Source organism: Melospiza georgiana, chromosome 2 (assembly GCF_028018845.1).
Source record: "Melospiza georgiana isolate bMelGeo1 chromosome 2, bMelGeo1.pri, whole genome shotgun sequence".
NCBI lineage: Eukaryota > Metazoa > Chordata > Aves > Passeriformes > Passerellidae > Melospiza > Melospiza georgiana.
This window is the reverse complement of record NC_080431.1, coordinates 70,237,617-70,258,014: the sequence shown is the minus strand read 5'-3', so window position 1 is coordinate 70,258,014 and position 20,398 is coordinate 70,237,617. Positions and strand designations below refer to the sequence as shown.

Genomic DNA, 20,398 nt, shown 5'->3' with positions numbered 1-20,398 from the left:
ACAAGTCAGAAAGCCTGTTTGAGAAGTACTGAAGCAGCCTCCTTGCTTCATCCCCTTTCCTCTACCCAGCTGGAATACAAGTGTAATATCCACAGTGTGTGGAGGTACAACAGTCAGAGTCAGTCTGTAGAAAGCTGTGAGATTACAACTGTGAGCTGCAACAGTGAAGTCTTTTGGGAGCTGTTCTGTAATGGGGTATGGCAGTGACCCAGCAGAACACAGAAATAGTTATTAATTAGAGATCTTTAGTTAAAAGGGTGTATGCAAGGGTAGTGCAGTAAAACAGTGTTTTAAGACTTTAAGGATACTTTGTTTGCACTTGAAGAGAATTTAAGATATGTTCAACTAAGTCCTTCATCACTAAAAATGAATGCAAGTAAAGAACTTATAAAATGTACATCTAGAATTTTACAGGATGAAGCTGACATGGAGAAATGTTGAGAGCTGTTCAGGAAATTTTTCTTGCCAGCTTTCTAGTGGTGATTATTTTGTGTATTTGTGTATAATTAGTCCTCTTGGCAGGATAGAAAGCACAGTGCAACGGGGTAGGCTGAGGACTTCAACTTCCATGAATGGAAATTGAAAATGAGGATCCCAAGCACTGCTTTGTTATGTTATCCCCATGTGTAACGTGAAACACGGGTTTCAAATCCAGAGCAGAGCATGTGTGGTCCCAGCATGAGGTGGTGGAGTGGAGGGCTGAAATAGCATTCATCTTCCAGCTTCCTCACCCTCTAATGACATTAGCTTCCTGATAATTTGCCCAGATTTACACTTTTCTACAATAGATACTAATGTTCCTTCTGGCTAATCTGATTGAAGTAAATATTTTCACATTGAAGGAAGAGGTCTGCACGTCTAACATAAAATCCCATGCCAACAAGGGAAGAGGAAGGCCACCATCATCCCAAGATGGCTCATGGTGGCAGTCAGTGGTGCAGTGTCCACAGCACTCACTAGGCTTTGCCTGTGGGCTTTGCAGTGACCAGCATGATGGTATTGGCACCAGCAGTTTTTATGAGGTGCTGAGTTTCTCCTGGTGGTATAAATGAGAGGACAGGTGGGTGGGTTTGGGCTCACCTCGTCCACTTTTGCCTTGTATGCATGGCTCAGCTTGCGTCCATCTCACCTCGCTGCAGACACCTGCTGATGGTGTGTGAATTAAACCTGTTCTCATCCCACCTCATACTAAGGAAGAATGTGGCTCTGCTGGGAGTAGTTCAGGTCTAAAATGGAATGGCTTTGACCATGAGAAGTTTTCTGACCCTGCTTGGGGGAAGGTGGATGATTGGGCTTCCAGCTTGAGCGGCCACATTTGGATGGTGTGGGCTGGATGTTTGGGGCAGGTTTCCCATGTTTCAGTGTTTTTGAAACAACTTTTCACTTCAGTTAAAAAATAATAAATTATGTAATGCTATGTTTTAAAAAATCAAAAATCAAAACAACATTTAATTGATGCCAAATAAATTTTTGGAGGAAGTTTTCCTTCCTGGAGGCCTTCCAAGTATCTATATTTGTTGTCATTCAGAACGAAGGCCAGATTTTGAAATTTCAGATGTGACTGAAAGAAACCTCGATCCCCTGCTCACTCCAGTCATTAACTGTTTGTGTTCTGACATCAGGGAACCAGTGATTGGCCTGTGACACTTGTGCTCCCAGAAATGGCTTCTCAGCACTGTCAGGGCAGAAGCAGATGGAGCCAAGCATTTCCCCAGGCAGTTTGCCAGCAAAGTCAATGGTGGGCCTGCAATGTGTTGCTGGAGACAAAGATGTGAGCAGAACAGACTGAATTTAGCCGGTTGTTTATTTTTTTAATGTTGTTTTAAATCTTACCCAAAAAAGGGATGATTTTTCAGCACAGAGGTTATCTACGTGCTTTAGTCTCACTCTTAATGCTTAACAGAAGGGAAGCACTGGCCACTGGATCCTTAAGTCCTGCAGGTCTGGAAGGTCACCCAGAGCCCCATAGGCCTGAAATGACTCCCACAGCCTCCCTTTTCTTTGCATGGGCAGAGGAAGCCTGTACAGAGGCCTCCTATCATATTCTTTGTTCCTGTTTTCCCCTCTTTCCATTTTCAGCCTGTCCAGCACAGATTTGTGTTTACTATTTGGCTTCTTCAAATTTTCTGTGCGTCATGATCTCCATCTTTGCAAATAAAAAGCTCGAGGCACAGCCCTCACATGGGGCTGAGGCTTCTTGGCCAGCACATAAGGCAGCAGAATTGAAGCTGGCAGCTATCAGCAGCTCTTGATGCAGGGTGTTGTGTAAAAAAGGGGTACCTGGTGCAAGCCAGAGTGTTTCTGGGGGATGTGCTAGCAGTTCAGCAGAATGGAAAGCTCTGAGGTAGTGCTGGGGGCCACAAGCTCTGCTGGTACAGATGCAGCCCAAGCTGCCACTGGTCTCTGCTGCTGGTGTAAGGCTGGGCACTGAGGGGCTGAGCCCTGCCAGTAGGAGTTCCTTGCCCACTGTGTCTCAGCCCTGTGTTGTAAAGGCCCTGCTCGCTGCTGCTATTCATAATTTCTGTTCTTCTAGGGAGGTGGCAGCTTTCCTCTGGTGTGTGGTCTGTGAGCTTTCCTCATGGAGTGGCTCTTGTTCTTGTCTTTCTTTCAGACAAAGAGAACTTGAAGGAGAAGGAAAAGTTGGAGATGGAGCTGGCAGCTTTGCGTTCAGCCAATGAGGACCAGCGGAGGCACATTGAAATCCTTGACCAGGCCCTAAACAATGCACAAGCCAAGGTTATCAAGCTGGAAGAGGAGGTGAGGCATGGACAATATTTCTGTGCTCTGAGGATGCACATGGTTCATGGTTAGACCTTTCTCCATCCAAGTCCTGATTCTCTTCTACCCACAGGGTGCTAGGTCTTCCTGTTTCCCTTGCACTTGCCCTTTTATAGAGAAAATGTGTAGTTACACAATACTGAGCCAAACAAGCTAGCAAAGGAGACCATAGTTGTGTCTAGAGCAAAGCCTTCAACATGGAGGAAGATTAAATTCAGCTAGCTGGTGGCTGAGGTAATGGTAGTATTTAACAGAAAAATTGAATAAAAAACTGAGTACTCACTGGCCTGGGACTGTGATAGAGACATGTGGTGTTAGTGCATCCCATTTCTCACCAAAGAGTACCAGCTTTTGAGATGCACACAGCAGTGCAGGACTTGGTGACTTCACATCTTAAAATATCTGGCTGATCTGGCTGGAAGCAGACTGACTGACCAGGATTTAGAGCTGCGGGTTTTATTTGAGATCTGAGGAGAACCTATCATACTGTGAGACCCAAGAAGTGCAAAAATCCCAATAAGTAATCATATAAGCCTGATAGTGAAAATAGGTATTCAGAGAGGAAGCGAAATCCCAGGCACAGGCACTCTTTAAACTGACAGAGCAATACGTAGCAGTTGGAAGCTGAAACTGGACAAATTCATAGTGGAAATAATGTTCAGTTTTGTCTATACCTAAGAGTGACAATATCAGTTCTCCATCATGGGTGAAGAAAGTCTCAATTTATTGTATTCCTTAAGGACCTTCAAATCAGGAAGTATGGATCTAGTAACTGGTTGAAAGTCTATGCATGCTAGCAGATCGGGTAAAACTGTCAAAACAGGCCCTTTTGACCTTTCAGACCCCTAAAATCTCTGTCCCTGTGACCAACAGAGGGAGAATGTTTTATGGGGAGTAAAAGGTGCCTGATCTTTACTACCTAAGTGGCAGGTCATCAGTGACAGGAAGGCTGTTGATGACCCTCTGCCCTAGCAGATTAGGTAGAGGTTCAGACTCTGGCACAGACTGTTGGCAGGATCTTGGGCAGCTCTGCTCCCCTTCAGGGCCTCATTTTCCACCTGCTCCCTCCCTGGGGCTGGCGAGGGGAGCCGGGATGCAAGGGGTCTTGTGGGGAGCAGAGAAAGCCTTTCTCTAATATTTGCAATTAACCTAAGTGCCATTCATTGTCTTGGAAATACGAAGGGAGAATTGACCTCTGTGGTTTTTGAGTGTTTTTTATTGACAGTAAAATGACAATGACAGACTCCCTGTCAGGCTAAACCAATGGTTACTTAGAGTCTGGAAGATTTAAAGTGCTATATGTGAGTGCTGAAGACATTGCTGGTTTGTACCTGACCAAAATGGCCCATTCTGACTCCCTGTTTAGAAACATTTTAAAAACTCGATTTCCTTGGATGGATGCACTCAGCAGCAAGAAGAAGATCACATTAAGTTTAACTGCTCCTTTGTTAGTTAGGCTAAAGCCTGCTCACCATCTGGGTGTATTTGAGGCAGTCCCTTTGGGATAGCTGCAGGAACCAGCATATCTTTAATCTGTACATAATTCACTTGACACTCTTTGGCTGAAAGGCAACCTGAGGTTTTCTATTTGCATTTCATTACAAAGGGCTGAATAAAGGAATGGTTTAGGTGGCAATGCCTGCTTCTACACTCATGGCATCATGCAGGGGATGGGAAGAAATAGTGGTTAGCTTGTGTCTGGTCCACAGACTGTCAGTGTGGTACTGGCAGGTAATACTGACTTGCTGAGTAGCAGAAGCATTTATACAGTGGTCTCCAGGCAGGTGGTTCAAGAACCTACCTTGTGCCTGCCGTGTTGTAGTAAATATGTTTGCAGCCTTAGGGCTCTAAGAGCTTGGCAGTAGTCAGGTTTTAGTCTAGCCATTCAACAGAAATGTGCCTCTGCTGGATCCTGGATTGTGGACTGGTAGAGCTGAGCAGAGGTTAGCTCTAGGGAGCTCCTAACCTGCCTAGGGCATGGTAGGAGTTATGGAGGTGGTAAATTCCTGCCTGGGGTACTGTAGGTGTTACAGAGGTGGTAATCTCCTGCCCTGGGCATGGAAGTCTCAGAGGTGACATATGAAAGTGATGCCTTGGTATTTGCCAGACTATATCAGAGTCCTTAGCCTGACAAACCCATGTTGATCTGGTACCTTTTAACTTCTTTTTTCATTCTAGGGGCAGTTCAAATGAATTTTAGCCCAGCTGTATGTTTTAATTGTTCAAGGCAGTATCAGGCAGCTTGGGTGAAGTGCAGGTAATCTGAGGCTGCCAGCACATGCCCAAACTCCAGCACTCACTTTCCCTTTTGTCCTGTTTTCATGGCTGAATCCGAGCACCTTTTCAACAGTCTCCAATGTTTCTGGATCTTACTTAAACACATGCAGAAGATAAGCTGCACTGTTAAACCTTCATTTTAAGCCAGGGATTTTTACTATAATTTGGAATATATTGAGGAAAACACAAATTCAGTCAAATCAAAATGACTGTTATTATTGTTAACAGAGCTCTAGCTCATACACTGCTTTGTAAATCTGCCCAGATTTGTTCTACCACCAGCATGTAATTAACAGCATTTTAAATCAAGCCTTGAGAAATAAGCAGTAGCGAGTAAGTTGAATTAACATAAGATAGTCTTCTGTATAAATCTGCATTATCCTTGAGTGCCTGCTTGTAGAAGGATTTAATTCAAAATGTGTAGGTGGTATTATTACCACATGTCATTTAGCAGACTGCTACGGGAATCATGTGTCTGTTCCATGCTTTGAATAGAAAACTGAATAATTGGAGAGGGCTCAGAAAGCAGCTGTACAATTTATTTGGGGTCCAGAAGCTGTTCTTTGCTGGGAAGAGTTTAAGTGAAAAGCTGTCTGAGCTTCAGACTGTGCACATGAACATGAATCACTGAATGGTTATGATTAGAAGGGACAGCAGTGGGTCTTCTGGTCCAACCTCCCTGCTCAAGCAGTGTCATCCTAGAGCACAGGATTGTGTCCAGATGGTTCTTGATTATCTGCCGTGAGGGAGGCTCCACAACCTCTCTGGGCAATCTGTTCCAGTGCTTGGACACCCACATAGTAAAGAACCCTCGGGTCCTTCTCTGCAGAGCTCTCCAGCATGTCAGCCCCCATCCTGTACTGGAGTATGGGCTTATTTCTCCCCAGGTGCAGGGCTCTGCATTTTCCCCTGTGGAATTTCAGAAGGTTCCTCTGTGCCCATCTCTCCAGCCTGCTGAGGTCCTTCTGGAGGGGTGCACAGCCCTCTGGGCTATCAGCAGCTCCTTCCAGCTTTGTCTCTGCATGCAGCTTGCTGAGGAGGCACCTGTGCCTTCAGTCAAGTCATTGATTCATAGGTTTACAAAGCTGGGCCCAGTATTGTACCTTGGGGGACACTACTAGTGACAAGCCTCCAACAAGACCCTGTCCCACCTGGGATCTGCTCCTCAGCCAATTCTTAATCCTCCTCACTGTCCACTCATCCATGGTTCCTGAGTTTACCCATGAGGATGTTGTGAGAGACAGTATGGTGAGCCCTGCTGAAGTCAAAGTAGACAAAATCCACTGCTCTCCCTTCATCCATCCAGGGATGGATGAAGAAGGGTTGCTGTAGAGAGATTAAACATTTCTATTTAACACAAGAGGAAATAATGAGATGCAGTGTTTGGAGGCTGAAGCTGAACAAATCAGGCTGAAAATAAAGAGTTAAGAGTAATGAACACTGAAACAATCTACTTAGAGTGATAGTGGGTTCTCCATCTCTTACAGTCTTTCATTCAAATCTCGTATCTGTAGAATTCAATTGTTCAGACTGGAGTTACATTTCTAGCACAGATATTTTTCCAAGACCCACTCATCTTTACTCAGATTTATTTGCTTGGATGATCTTCTTTTATCCTTAGCTGTTCTTCATCTTTATTTTCTAATTCCCAGGACAAGAGCAGTGTTCAGGCAAGTTTGCTGATCTGGTGAAGAAGTGAATTGTTTAATTATATGCTTCTTGCTCTAGTAGATCACAGTTTGGAAACAGAACAAGAAGTATTTTGCTTAAATTGCATAAGAGAAAGCCAGATTAGGCATTAGGGTAAAAGTTTTCTGGCAGTAAAGAAAAATAAGCTGTGAAGTAGTTTGCAGGGATAGGTCATGTAATTCCTACCCCTGGGTGATTTTGTAAACAGCTTATAGAGATATGTGCCAGGTTTTATGTGCAGTTGATCCTACCATGCAGCAGAAGGATGGATTGGTACCTCTCCAGTTGCCATCCAGTTTTGGGGTTTTTTGGAGTCTGTGTGTCTGTGAGGTGTTGGAGCTTAGCGTCACATGTCTCTGATTTTAGCCAGCTTTCCCTTATGGATCCATGCTTCACTGACAACCCAAATTAATTTGAATTACAAGATTTTATACTTTGTGTTTTATATGCATTGGTGGTTTTTTTTTTGTTGTTGTTGTTTTTGAATCTACATGCAGACTAGAAAAGTCAGAATTGGCTTGAGAACCTCCCTATAAACTTATGAATGTTTATGAGAACTGTCTTGTTGCATATCTCATGCAAAATTGTTTTTGAAGGCAGTGGTGGGCACATGAGCATCGCCTCAGCCACAAGGGCAGAGGTGTGTGAGTGTGAACCCTGGGGCCTAGAGGGCTGCTCCAAAGCCAAGTTGTGGCTGCTGTAATATAGATGGACCCTGCAGCATTTGGCAGGACATGGGAGAGCAGATGAGGTCTGCTGCCACAGACCCTGGGGGAGCTCCCTAACCCTCTCTATCCATGCTGGTGTGGCTGGAGGTGACACAAACACCTTCCTACTGCCAAAATAGCACTTTCAGCAAGAAGTCTCTTCTATGTGGGTCTTGCCAAGTAGTGAGCTCCTAAGGAATGCAGTCTTCATGCTGCTGCCAGAGACTGGTGGGGTTTATAATCTCATTAATTTTCAGGGAAAGCCCAGGGAGCTGTAAGCATTACCCTAGATTGCAGCAGGGCTAAGGAGGTCACTCTGCCAGTTGTTGGTGCTGGGCATTAGGGAGGTTTGTTTAGACCAAGCTATGCTTTTGCTGTAAGCAAGTCTGGATTTCACTTCACCTGTGACATGGATGGATTTAGGGTGACAGAAGAGGAATTTGTACCCCTTTTGGGGTATGCTGCTTGAGCACTCTCTGGCTGTAAAACCCGGCATTGCAAAATCCTTGTGTCATGTTTAGCCCTTCAGTAATTGCATTATAGATGTAAAGAGGGCCTGGCTTTAGCTGCCAGGACATTCCATCTTCAGATCACCATGGACAGGATGGAGTATGTGGGAGTGCTTCTGGCTGCTGGCACTCCACTTGTTCCACCTGTGCTGAGCAAATAAGCAGGAGTGAAGAAAGAACCCCTCTGTTTGTGTGCAGGCAGTGTGCTGAGTGTCAGCAGTCAATAAAACCCATGGGGATTCCTCTTAACTGGATTTGTCCTGAGTATTTGCCCAAAGAGTGTCCACCAACATCACAGCTCTTGCCTAGAAATGGCCTGGGGGGTTTTCATGGTTAGCAGATCCCCAGTGGGTTGAAGATTTGGGGCAGCATTCCTTCCAAAAAGGGTAGCTGTGTCCCAGCAATGCCTGCTGTGCACATTCCCTGCCCATCAAAGACGCCATCCTTTCCCTCTTGGAAGCAAATGACCCAAGCCATGCTCAAGCTCAGTGTGTGCCTGAAGTGCTCAGGGGTCCCAGTGGCCCGGGGTGGGGTACAGTGCCCTGCAGCCTGCTGAGCCCTGTGCCCCACAGCTGCGCAGGAAGCAGGCCTACGTGGAGAAGGTGGAGAAGCTGCAGCAGGCGCTGACACAGCTGCAGGCAGCCTGTGAGAAGAGGGAGCAGATGGAGCGGCGGCTGCGCACACGCCTGGAGAGAGAGCTGGACTCGCTGAGGATGCAGCAGGTGAGCATAGGGTGATATGGGAAGGACCCCAGCATGGGGCCTTTGGTGTTGATTTGAACAGAGGTGGTCACTTGCAGCCTTGCCAGGTGACACCTTGTCTTTGGATTGTGATTTTTGGGCTTTCCTCCTAAACCATTCCTTTGGATAGGGTCATTGGTCACTGGAAGTGTTAAAGTTGGATGGGGCTTTGAACTCATGAAGTTTTCCCTGCCCATGGCAGGAGGGATGGATTTAGATGATCTTTGAAGGTCCCTTGCAACCCAAATCACTCTATGATTCTTATTCCTGATCTTCAGCAGAGGATGGGGCCGTTCTGCTGTGGGGCTCTGGATACAGTTGAACCCTGCCTGCTGCTGGGCTGAGATGTCCTGGCTCCCTTGCCCAAGGGCAGGCAGGGGAAAATGTCCTTCCATGTCTCTAGCAATGGTAGATTGTGCAAAAACCAGCTCCACACAGAAGGAGGAGAGGAAAGGTGCAGTACGTGTGAGATTCACCCCAAAAATTTTAGCTGATGTTTCATTGAAAAGGCCAAGTGGGGTGATGAGGGATTTGGTAGGACCAACATCTAGGCCCATATTTGTTCTGTACAATACTTGATGTGTGTGGTTCACAGAAACTTCAACCATGACAGATCTGGAGCCAAGTGATATCATCTTCAGACAATAAATTATTTGTATATCAGTCCAGTCCAGAATGGGCTAGGAGTATACCTTTGAAATTCTGTGTGTGTTCCCTTGTTTTTCGGCAGCCTTGTGTCCTTAGAGGGGTATTGCTATGCTTGTATTTTACGCACAGTTACTCCTTTGTTATAACACCTTCATCCCTAAGTCACAAAGTCCAGTCATCTTGAAAAGAAAAAAAAAAAAGAGGAGGTTGCAGGGAGAATTTCCAGGATGCAGCCCACACCAAATGCCAAATACATAGGCATTGGCCCTGGAGGAGAGTGAGCAGATATGCTAAATGTATCAGACTACAGCTTGGGGAAAAAGCAGCAACATAAGCAAAGCATGATGCTCTTGGAACTCTTGAAACTCTTGAAGCACTCACCCATATCTGTCATCGCACGCATCTGCTACTATAACCTTTCCTTATTTATAAGCCATTAGTGGACACCAAAGCAGCTGTTACACAGAGCTTGTGCTGCCAGAAAGCAGAGGGCTGATCCTGCTGGCAGGATGCCATTGGGAAATAGCTCTACGGTCAGGGTCAGTGTCAGGAGTTTGCAGAGTCATGAAGCAGCCAGACCTGAGAGCATCCCCTTCCTTCTGGCAGCCCCAGGGCAGGGCAGGTTCCCCAGCACCCTGCCCAAGGTTTCACTTGGCTGCTGCTTCCTGCAGACCCTACTCATTCATCTCTACTCTTCCTTGCTGCCATAGAAGTGTTTTAAGTCTTTCTTGCCCTGTCCACCACAGGCTTGGTGTTCAAGTCTTCTCAGTTCCCCCTCAGCCAGCTCTCTTCCAGTTTAACAAGGGAATTACGTAAAATATAACATGCTAATGCCATTTGAGAAAAGAACATCTGAGAAAAATACAATTAAAATTCAATGAATGTAAAGCTAGAACCAAGGCTGGGACAGATTGATATATTAAGTAACAGGTATGGACTGTTGCTGAAATCCTTGTCTTGCAAGTGCAGGCTATGTCTGTTCATTTTGGCAGAAAATTCTTCTCTAATTTACAGATTGTTTATTTTAAAATTATTTTGGCACCATAATTAGCAATTGGTTGTTGGGTTGGCATAATTTTCAAATGCCTGCACCCATTTCATCTAGTCAGTTTTAAGAGGAAAGATACTCTTAACTTCTTGTCTTACCTATAAGATTCGGGAGAAAATTTGGGGTATTTTTACTATTTTTATCTATACTATTTGTTTATGAGCCACATTGTTGCAAAGACTCACTTTACTTCAAAATACCTCAGTTTTTTGCTTCAGAGCTGTCTTCTCTGAGTAATCAAAGTTATAGCTACTGAAACATTTTCTCATTGCAGAGAAAAAAAGGTGATTTTCTTTTCTCATTTTTTTACCAGAGTGAGCAGAAGGGACCCAGCACACAAAGAGACAGTGAGCCAGAATCTCTTCTGTCCCTGGCTTGCTGGTAGCTGAGTCCAAATGGCAAATCTTCCTTATCACTGACACACTAATTGGGACCAGTAAACAGACCCTTCCAGTCAGCACTGCAGGCTCAGTGTGCAGGGCTGGCAGATGTTTTGACTCAGAAGATGACAAGCTTCTGTGATGTTCCAGAATACCATCTGTAGACCAGGATCACACTTCCAAAATACTACCTTCCTGACAGAGGTTTGACAATATTTTTGCAGGAGCAGTGTCACAGCCATTGATCCCAAGGGCCACTCCATACTGCATTTCCAGAAAGCATCTTCCAAACATGTTGTTACTGCACCAGAGGCAAAGGCTGCGGCCCTTTCCTGGTATCTCTAGTTTCAATTGTACAGCTTTGCCAGTGGAACCTCAAGGTGCAGCATGAATGAGAAGTCAGTGCTCCTGAGACATGGTTTCCTCTTCAGCACAATATCATTCACCATGGAGTATAACAAATCTCTTGCATTTATGAAAAATTAATTTATTTCTACTGAGTTCTCCCAGAGCTTCATGCCTCTCCCCTCATTGTGCACTCATCCCTCTGCTGAGCCAAGGACTGGATCTCCCTCTGCCTCCCTGTCAGCAGTGAGAGGAGCTCAGGGTAGCTACCCATGCTGCTTAGGTGACTTAAATTAAAGTGCTGTAACTGGGTGGAATAAATCCTGCCTGGACAAAGCACTTTTCTTGCAGCATAGATGGAAACAGTTATGCACCCATTGCTGCTTGTCAGCATCCCATGGGAACCACCCCACAGGTGCCTGGGAATCTTCTGCCCCTCTAGTTAGAAAGTTAGCTGTTACACCATGGAAAGCATCCCCTGAGGGCACAAGAGAACTAATGTGCCAGAAGGGACAAGCTTAAATGCATGGCTGGGATAATTTCCCAGCTGCTGTTTTAAACAGGGTACATGTAACTAGGTCACAAGGTGCTTTTTGTCAGCTTTAATATATAAACCCTCTGGTAATAACTGCCTGTCCATACTTAGCACTGCCCAGCCATGGGCATGGAGTCCCAGCAAGAAAAGTATTTTTTAAAGCTTCATTGCTTCTTTAACTACCAATGTTTTTTCCTACTTTTCCCTTGGCTTGGGTTATCCCAGGAAATCTCTGCACGTCCAGGGTAGCAGCCAAATCCCTGCTTCTGTCAGCATGGTCTGGGGAAGTGTGTGCGAGGGCTGCACATATGGTCAATGTGCCTGTTCTCCTGCAAGCTAAGGGATTTAGCCTGGGATTTTCACTTGGCTCTGTCAAAAGACATGGGGATGTGTCTTTCTATGTGCCAGAAAACTGAGGAAAAAAGGGTCAGCATGCCATGCTTGGCGGGGCATGAATATCTGTCACTGTTTCCACTGGCAGAGGCAGGGCAGCTACCAGGCAAGCAGCCTTCCAGAGCATAATGCCCCGGCCCTGATGGAGCTGGTGCGGGAGAAGGAGGAGAGGATCCTGGCCTTGGAAGCTGACATGACCAAGTGGGAGCAGAAGTACCTGGAGGAGAGTACGATCCGGCACTTTGCCATGAACGCTGCAGCCACAGCTGCCACAGAGAGGTAAGGTGGCCTTGCTGTAAGCAGACAGCTCTGTTCACATGGACAGCATGGCAAAATAGTACAGAATGGATGTTCTCTTGAGGGTGGATGTTGCTTGCCTTGCTGTGCTGAGTCACAGTGCCAGGGTTAATGCACTTCTCCTGGGTGTCATGCCTGTGAGACAGAATAGTTGCTTGAGACAGGATTTATCCTTCTGACTGGGTCCAAATGCTTATCAAATCTAGGCATCAAATTGAAGCAATGCCCTCTGGGAGTCTTAAGGTGCCAAATTACACAGCACAGGTAAGGCAGCTCCTCCCAGTATCCCAGCAGAGTGAGCAGGGACATGGTATATGGCTGCATCCATCCCCTGTCCTTCAACAAGATTGTTTAACCTAGTTTCAAAAACCTGTAGTAAGGGAAATTTTATTGCCTAAATAACCCTTCTCACCACTTCATTAATCTTCAAACTAAAATGTTTTTCCTGATAGCTAAGTTAAACTTCTTCACTGCAAATTACTTCCATTGATTCTTGTCCTTCCCAGGCATACAGGATGAACAACTGACCACTGTTGATGTTTAAATAGCCTTGTAAATATTGGAAGACAGATATTCCCTGTATTTTCCCTGGTCCGAACTAGCTTCCTCCCCTCAGCCATTCCTGCATCCCCTAGTGTAAACCTTTTCCCATTCACATTGTTTGTGTCTGGATATGTCTCCAGTTTGTCTGTGTCAAAGTGTGGTGGCCAAAAGCACAAAAGGCAGTGACACTTCCCAGTGGTCAGGAGGATGGGATAGTTAACTTCTCAACCCAGTTTCTTAGGAACCAAATCCCCAGGAAACATCCTAAAGTGAGTTTTCCCTTTGAAAGGTGTTCAAATGTGTGACTCAGGATGGACTTTCCTTTCACACTCCAGTCTAGGCAGCAATTACTGCGCTGTTTTTCAACTTCCAAAGTGTAGAGCTTTGTTACTGGTTCCATGATGTAGTCTTGTTGACTTGGAATCTGGTGCATGGGTCCCTCTGTCTGACCCTCTCCTTCTGGGTGGCTGTTATCCCTGTGTGGATCATGATTCCAGCATGCTCTCTGTTCCTTTAACCTAGTTAAATGAATGGCATGAATGACCCAGCCCAAGCCAAGAATAGCCTGGTACAGGATACCTGATGCCAGGTATCCATCTGCTTGATGGACAGCATTCCTGGGTTGCTCTTTGAGCATGGCTTTGGGGTTTTCTTTGCAAGTTTCAATGTCACTTGCAGAAGGCAGCCTCACAGTCTGAGGAGCCTGACTGACTGTGGTGAACCCTTTGCCAGGGATGCCTCGGCCCCGAGCCACTCGCACAACGGCAGCTACGGCGAGGCGGCGCTGGACGTGCGGGGCTGGCAGGAGGAGGAGGAGATCGTGCAAGCCAACCGCCGCTGCCAGGACATGGAGTACACGTAAGGGATATGCCTTGCCACTCCTGCTTCTTGTGGGGTTGGGGCTGGGTTCACATAAACCAGGATGCCCTTCTGTTCCTTCCTACATGCCTGGAAAGGATGGGCTTGGCTTCACTTTGACTTAGTTTTGCTCTTCAGCATTCAAACAGGGATTAAAGAATTGTTGTCATAACTTCCTCCCTACCTTCCTGTTAAGCCTTCCGTGGCAAACCCAACATTTTTACAAAGCAGAGGCTGTTCCACTATTAAAAGTAGTCTGGTATACAAGGACATAAATTTGCAGACACTTTTATACAAAAGGTGTATTTGTTGCTGTGGAAAATACCAGTGATTGTTTTTACTGGGTTTGGGTTTTGTTTTTCACTCACAGATGCAAGCTAATCCTGCTTCCAAGGAAGTAGTGGAGTTTTGCCACTGCCTTCATAAATATAGATTGGCATCTTGTGTTTAAATTGCTCATTAAACGTGTGATGATGAAAACGAATGCTTTCACTGCTTCACAAAATACACCTGCATTGCATTATATATTGTTCAGCACAGTCAGGCTAGTAATTTGACTGTCAAAGTGTACAGATTTTTGCAAAACATAGTTTTGTAGTTGTTCAGTATGATTTGGTGCTAATAATTTCTGGAGAAGAGTTCAGGTAATCCCAATTTTTTAGTGATTTGAGAGTCTTTAGAGTCTGAAGGGTATGAGAGAAGTAGTGAGCTTTGCTCAGCTCTGAATACCATGTGCTGGTTGTTTATGCAGCAGTGAGGGAGAAGGAAGAGCCCAGACCACCTCTTAGAGAAACCAACAGGAGTTCACTTCAGCAGGTCTTTTTACTCCATCTGACAACAGACCTGAATCCTGGGGTTAACTCAGTCTGCCAAAGCATAGTTTCCAGATTTGGCCCCAATGCATTACAGGGGTGAAAATTGCCTATGTGTTTGTATTGTAAATGTAGCAAGGTGCAGCCTGGTCAGGATTGCCCACTGCTCCTGCTGGGTTAGTAAAACCATAGCATAGATGGGTTCATTTGACCTTGCAGAAAAGTTTTGGCTTAATAGCTAGAAATGCTGTCTGTTTTGAAGTGCCTGGTTATCCTTGGAGGAACTGCTGGGAGCTGTCTTGCCCAAGTATCCAAAAGCAGACAGGACAGAGCAGCAGGGCATCTGCCTGGGCACCTCCCTCCAGCTGTGGAGACCTGCCCATATGAATGTTTTTTCCATTCCTGTAAGCAGAGCATTCATATTTTGGCAGAATAAAGAATCTCCACGCCAAAATAATTGAGAAGGATGCCATGATCAAGGTCCTTCAGCAGCGGTCACGGAAGGACCCCGGCAAAGCTGACAGCGCCAGCCTGCGTCCGGCTCGCTCCGTGCCCTCCATCGCCGCCGCTGCCGGCACGCACTCGCGCCAGACCTCGCTCACCAGCAACCAGATAGCTGAGGAGAGGAAGGAGGAAAAGCTCTGGAAGGGAAGCATAGGTGAGTTCAGCTTTTGCTTAAGCTTTGGTTCATCTATCGCTTCATCCTAGTCCTTCTGCTTGAGCTTAGCCAAAGTGCCTTGGCACACATTGCCCTGACAGATCATATCCAGAGCACCTTCCATGGGCAGAATGTGTCCTTGTGCTTAAGTAAAAAACCATTCTTTAACCTTGCATCGTACCTTAATTACATTTTGAATCATATTAAATCAGTCTGATGATAGAAAGCCATAGTTGAGGGAAGACCTCCCAAATACAAGCACATAATGTTTGCAACTTTGTGGGAGTAAATAACAAATTTGGGCTAGAAATGAAGCCTGAATAAAGTTAATCAAGAGGGTAGGATCTGTTTGGATAGGACAGCATGATGTGATGTGGCAGATAAATGGGTAAATCAATGCAGGACGGCCTGTTGTTTGGGACCACATAGGATGGGGTTGTGGAGGTGTGCAAGGCAGTGTCGGGAGTAAGTGCACTGGGATGGATGTGCAGGAGGGGAGGCAGAGAGGGGAAGCTGCTTTCAAAAAGCTGTTTTGTAGGAAAGTACCATGTGGATTCCAGAAAAAGCATCATCAAGGGGAAAAGCTAAGCTGAGCTAAATGACTGGAGCCATACCCAGCATCTTGTAGCTCCAGGGTGGGATGGGGGACAGCACGTGCATTTGAGCCAGGATGTGACTGACCTCTCTGTGTTTTCAGGGCTGCTCTTGGGAAAGGAGCACCATGACCACCCATCAGGCCCCTCTCTGCCTCCTCCTCTGCCCTCCTTGTCCTGCATGCCCGTCCCAGTGCCGGCAGCCTCCCACGCCAAGACAGGCAGCAAGGACAGCAGCACCCAGACGGACAAAACTGCGGAGCTCTTCTGGCCCGCCACCGCCTCCTTCCCCGGCCGGGGACGCCTGGGTGCCACCCCGGCACACAGCCCAGCCCCACGGCCCCTGGGGACACGAGTGGCCAGCGAGAAACTGGGTGAGCTCTGCCAGATCCCTGCCAGTGCAAAATGTCAGCAGCCCCGGGGCTATCAGCAATCCCAGAGACACATCAGTATTAACGGGGCAAGGTGTGGGTATGTGTTGCTGCCACAGTGTGTAAGGTGTGGTGGAGGTTTCTTCAGGGAAAATAAAACTGTAGAGAGAGAACTTTCTAAGGCTGCCCAGGGTGGCTTTGCAGAGCTTTGTGCTCAGCAGCTTCTGTAAAGCTCTGTTCATCTGTGGCAGGTTAGATATTTATGCTGCTTGATATAAAATTTAGAATTTCACACCTTGAAAACTGTCCCCACCTGCTCAAAATCTTCTCTTTTGTTTCAACTGAAAGCATGGTTGGTTAAACCACCATTTTCTCCCTAATTTTTAAAGAAAAGCTGGGGGCAATAGAAGGAGAAAGTGGAGACTTTTTTTTTAGGAGGGGTGAAGAAGTACAATTTTAGTTATTTTTGAAAGGTGGAAACTGCTGGTTTGCAGCCCTAGCAAAGGAGATATTTATTTTATGCATGTTATTTTGAAAGAGCCTGTTTCTTACACATTCATCTCCTCTCAAAAGGAAGTTTTCCCTCTAAAAACATGCTATGTATCATTAAAAGGGCTGACTGTCACAGAACTAGATGGTCTTTAGCATCCCTTCCAACCCAGACCATTCTATGGTTTTAGCTAAAGAGGTTCTTTGGTGTGTATCTCTTAAATACCACCTTGGGGTCTGTGCACACCAACATACCTGCTGTCATTGTGTGGGGAATTCAGCATCACACATTCTTAGTGTCCTGAACAAATATGGCTTTCAGTATGTAGGATGTACAGGTCATACATGCCCCACCCTCAAGGAATGGGTTGATATTTGCTTTGAACAACTTGAATTTGGACTGAAGACCAACTTTCCCTTCTTTCCATTGCAGAGAACTCCAGCCACGGGAAGCTGCCTGACAGCAAAGGCAGAGTGAGCAGCCTGCTCCACAAGCCTGAGTTTCCAGATACAGACATGATGGAAGTCCTCATCTGAGCAGAGGACAGCATCTCTGGGGTTTTGTGTGTGTACAGCCAGGCCCAAGATGGTCCTCGGTGTGCCAACCTTGAAAACTAACCCTGAGAGTTTGAAAAAAGACAAAGTTTATTCCCAAATTGAAGCTAGAGTCTGACACGTTGAGACTTTTCACCAGGCGAGAAGTCAAGAGCACTGAAGAGGAGTGATGAAATGAACGTCTGACGTTTTCTGAACAGAAAGGGTCGTTGAAAATGGAAAGTGGTGTGAGAAAGGGAGTGTTGAGGAAAAAGGAAACTGTGTTTTCTGGCATAAAGAGAAAGTAGTGAAGTTACAGACTGGTTGCACGCTGCTGCTCTGTTTTCCTGCCTCAGCAACCAGGACAGGGAGTGAAATCCTGTCTCTTTGGAGGCCAGAGAAAGTTTCTGAATAATCCAGGAAAAACTTGCATCTTCCTCCATATCAATGCATTTCTCAAAGGTTTCGTCTCAAAAATTTCACTTCTTAATTTTTGTGAATAATTGGTCTGTAGATGTACATGGCAGGTTCTTGTAAGTATTTGTTTGAAGTGGCATTGGCGTGGCTTTCCTGGGCAGGCAGGTCAGGTGCCTCTTTCCTGGCCGGACAAGTGTTTCTCTTGGAGCTGAATTTACAGTACAAATATTCATGTCTTGCAACCTCAGAGCTTGCTGAGACTTCTTTTTTTGATAGGAGCAGTTGTTGGCTGGAATTCTCCTGGTGGATGAATGCAGAAGGGGGAGGGGGGACCCTGCTGAAGCAAACCCTGTTGTAACCATAGGAAAGTTTCAGGAGGGAAAGTTAGGGGAGGATCCCAGCAGCTCCCTAAAGGGCTGTGAGTTAGAGTTCCTTCAAAGGGAAGCTGCATGGGTTTGTTTTTAGAGGAGTTAAGCTGGGTTGCCATGTGAGATCAGAAGATACCTCTTTCTGGGCAGTGGTTCATCGTGTTTGAAGAGTCAGTGTATTTGTTGGTATTCTTATACTCAGTGTATAAGAACTTTCAATTCTTATAGCCAAATCCTAGCTTTGGGCATACAAACCTGCTGTTCAAGCTGATGTGGTACTTAGACATTAAGGAGTGCAGGAGCAGGCGGGGAAGGGTTTAACTGCAAAGCAGTACGTGAGCATCATGTGTTTTCTGTGCTGAGCTGCGGTTTCTTTTCACCTTATTTTACCCAGGGTGGAACATTTCTTATTTTCAGCCTTGTCCCTGAATTCAGTAGGAGGCAGCCAGCTCACCCACTGTGTTACTCGTGGCTTCATGCACTGCACATGCCGATGGGGAAATTTTCCTCCGGGAGGCATTTCTGTATTGGCTTTGCAGTTCCTGCTTGTGGTACACTTTAAGGAGAGCTTAACTATGGGAAGAGGAGCAATGGGATCTAATGTGAAGCTGCCCAGAGTGGAAAAGTGATGGGTGCTAGAAGTAATCGTGCACTCAGGGCTGGCTCGAGGTCACCTCTTCCCGTAGGCGACAAATCAGAGCCCTTGACTGTTGAGAACACCAGGCATTTTAAACTCTGCTTTTGCCAAAAACTGAAGCCCTTGTGAACTCAAAGCCTTCACAGGCCAGAGCCTTGTGCTCTGTACTGCCTGGCTGATACCTTTTGTTTTTAAAAAGAACAAAATTGCTATGTTAAAGCTATGCACTTATTTTTGCGTGTACCTAGAATTAGACGTATGTTGTTGTCACCCTCTTTCTGAGTTTCGCACTTGTTAAACAAAGTAGTGGTAGGTAGGTTGTGCAGGAAGCACACTGTGTGTTTCAAGTATTAGCAGCTTTGCATTGTGAAACCAAAGGTGTAAAACCCTTGGAAGATGTTATGCAGCTTAATATATGCCTTGTAAGATAATTTTTTCCTCTCTAAAGTTAATTTAAACGTTGTAATTGTTTGCATAAAAGCCGGGACCGCGTGTGACATCACCACTGACCACTTTCGTGGCTCTTCCTCAAGCATCTGGGGTAGGAATGGGGCAAGAGAGAGACAAATCAAGGGAATACAAGTAAAATGTTGGTGAATTTTTAATGGCATCGCTTTTTATCCAAGAAATAAAGATACCCAGGTGCTTGGAAGTCCCTAAGCATTTTGTTACCAGCTGTAATATTTATTTTGCTGAAACTCTTCAGTAAAGTGTGTGCAGGCAGACAGTGAGGCATCCAGGAGAAACAGTGCTGGATCAGCATGGATCAGCTCTCAGTTATGTTTGGTAGTGGTTCAGCTCGAGTTCTCCAACACAGCTAGAGTACAGCACTCCTCCTTGGGGAGAGCAGTCTCTCCAGGTGCTGCTATCCAAAGCTAGCTTTACACTTGATGCTGCCCCAGATATAGGAAACTCTTAGAGACAGTGTGTGTGCAACACCTCAGATAAACCAAATTCTCACCAGTTCTGTTGAACTCAAGAGATGTTCGTTTTCCTGGAGGGAAGGTCTGGAGGAGTGGTGTGTCTCCCTCCAGCCCAAGCACTCACAGGATTGGATGGAGTACTACTGCCATATGTCAGCCCCGCTGAGCAGAGCGGCCCAGCTCCATTTGTGCTGGCTTTCCCAGCTCTTTGAACTGTTTTGTGTTTTTGGGAAACTGTGCTGTAGCCATTCCAGGTGATGTCAGTGGTAACTAGTTGTAAAATACTGTCATTTTTTATTGCTGTTGGTTGTATAGAGAAGTTTGTGTACAGTGTTTTACAGCTGGAGGGTGATTTGTACATAGGGGGGGAAATGAAGGATGTTATGTGTCACCCCCAGCAAATGTTGATATTGTTGGTCAGCCAAAGATTTCTTATTCTTTGCTGTTTAAATTTGTGCCTTACTATTGTAGATAATAAATGTATAAACATGTTTATTTTCTCACTTTTCCAGTGTGAATACATTCAGTCCTCCAGAAGAAAGAACTTTAAAAAAATTCTTGAGTCTTTGCAAACAGTGTGTTAGGACTAAGAGGGGATACCTCAGGGACTTTTAAGGCTGCATCTTCTCCATTTTTCACATGTGTTAATGAAAGGCCCCACAGCAGGTGACACCAGTAGGTGTATGTGGGCATGAAATCTGTGGGTCTCCAAGGCAGAGGATCAAACTGGGAGCTTGCCCAAGCAAGAGGAGCATGATTTTAGAGATGATCAAGAAGAGATATGATTTTAGTGAATTGTCTTCACTGGAAGGAAATGAGAGGGGAAACTTAATGAGATACTTTGATGAA

The 20,398-nt window shown here is 45.7% G+C and overlaps 1 protein-coding gene across 2 annotated transcripts in view; it reads left to right on the top strand.

Annotated features, from left to right (window-relative positions):
• The window catches only part of AMOTL1 (angiomotin like 1), a 73,138-nt gene extending 53,098 nt beyond the window's left edge, over positions 1-20,040 (top strand). For both annotated transcript variants that reach the window (XM_058045788.1, XM_058045789.1), the window contains 7 exons: positions 2,612-2,757; positions 8,533-8,682; positions 12,138-12,328; positions 13,622-13,747; positions 14,991-15,217; positions 15,915-16,184; positions 17,104-20,040. In XM_058045788.1, the coding sequence (XP_057901771.1) occupies positions 2,612-2,757; positions 8,533-8,682; positions 12,138-12,328; positions 13,622-13,747; positions 14,991-15,217; positions 15,915-16,184; positions 17,104-17,207 (1,214 nt within the window). In that variant the 3' untranslated portion in view covers positions 17,208-20,040. The remainder of the gene's footprint in view (positions 1-2,611; positions 2,758-8,532; positions 8,683-12,137; positions 12,329-13,621; positions 13,748-14,990; positions 15,218-15,914; positions 16,185-17,103) is intronic.
• Positions 20,041-20,398: the final 358 nt, after the last annotated feature.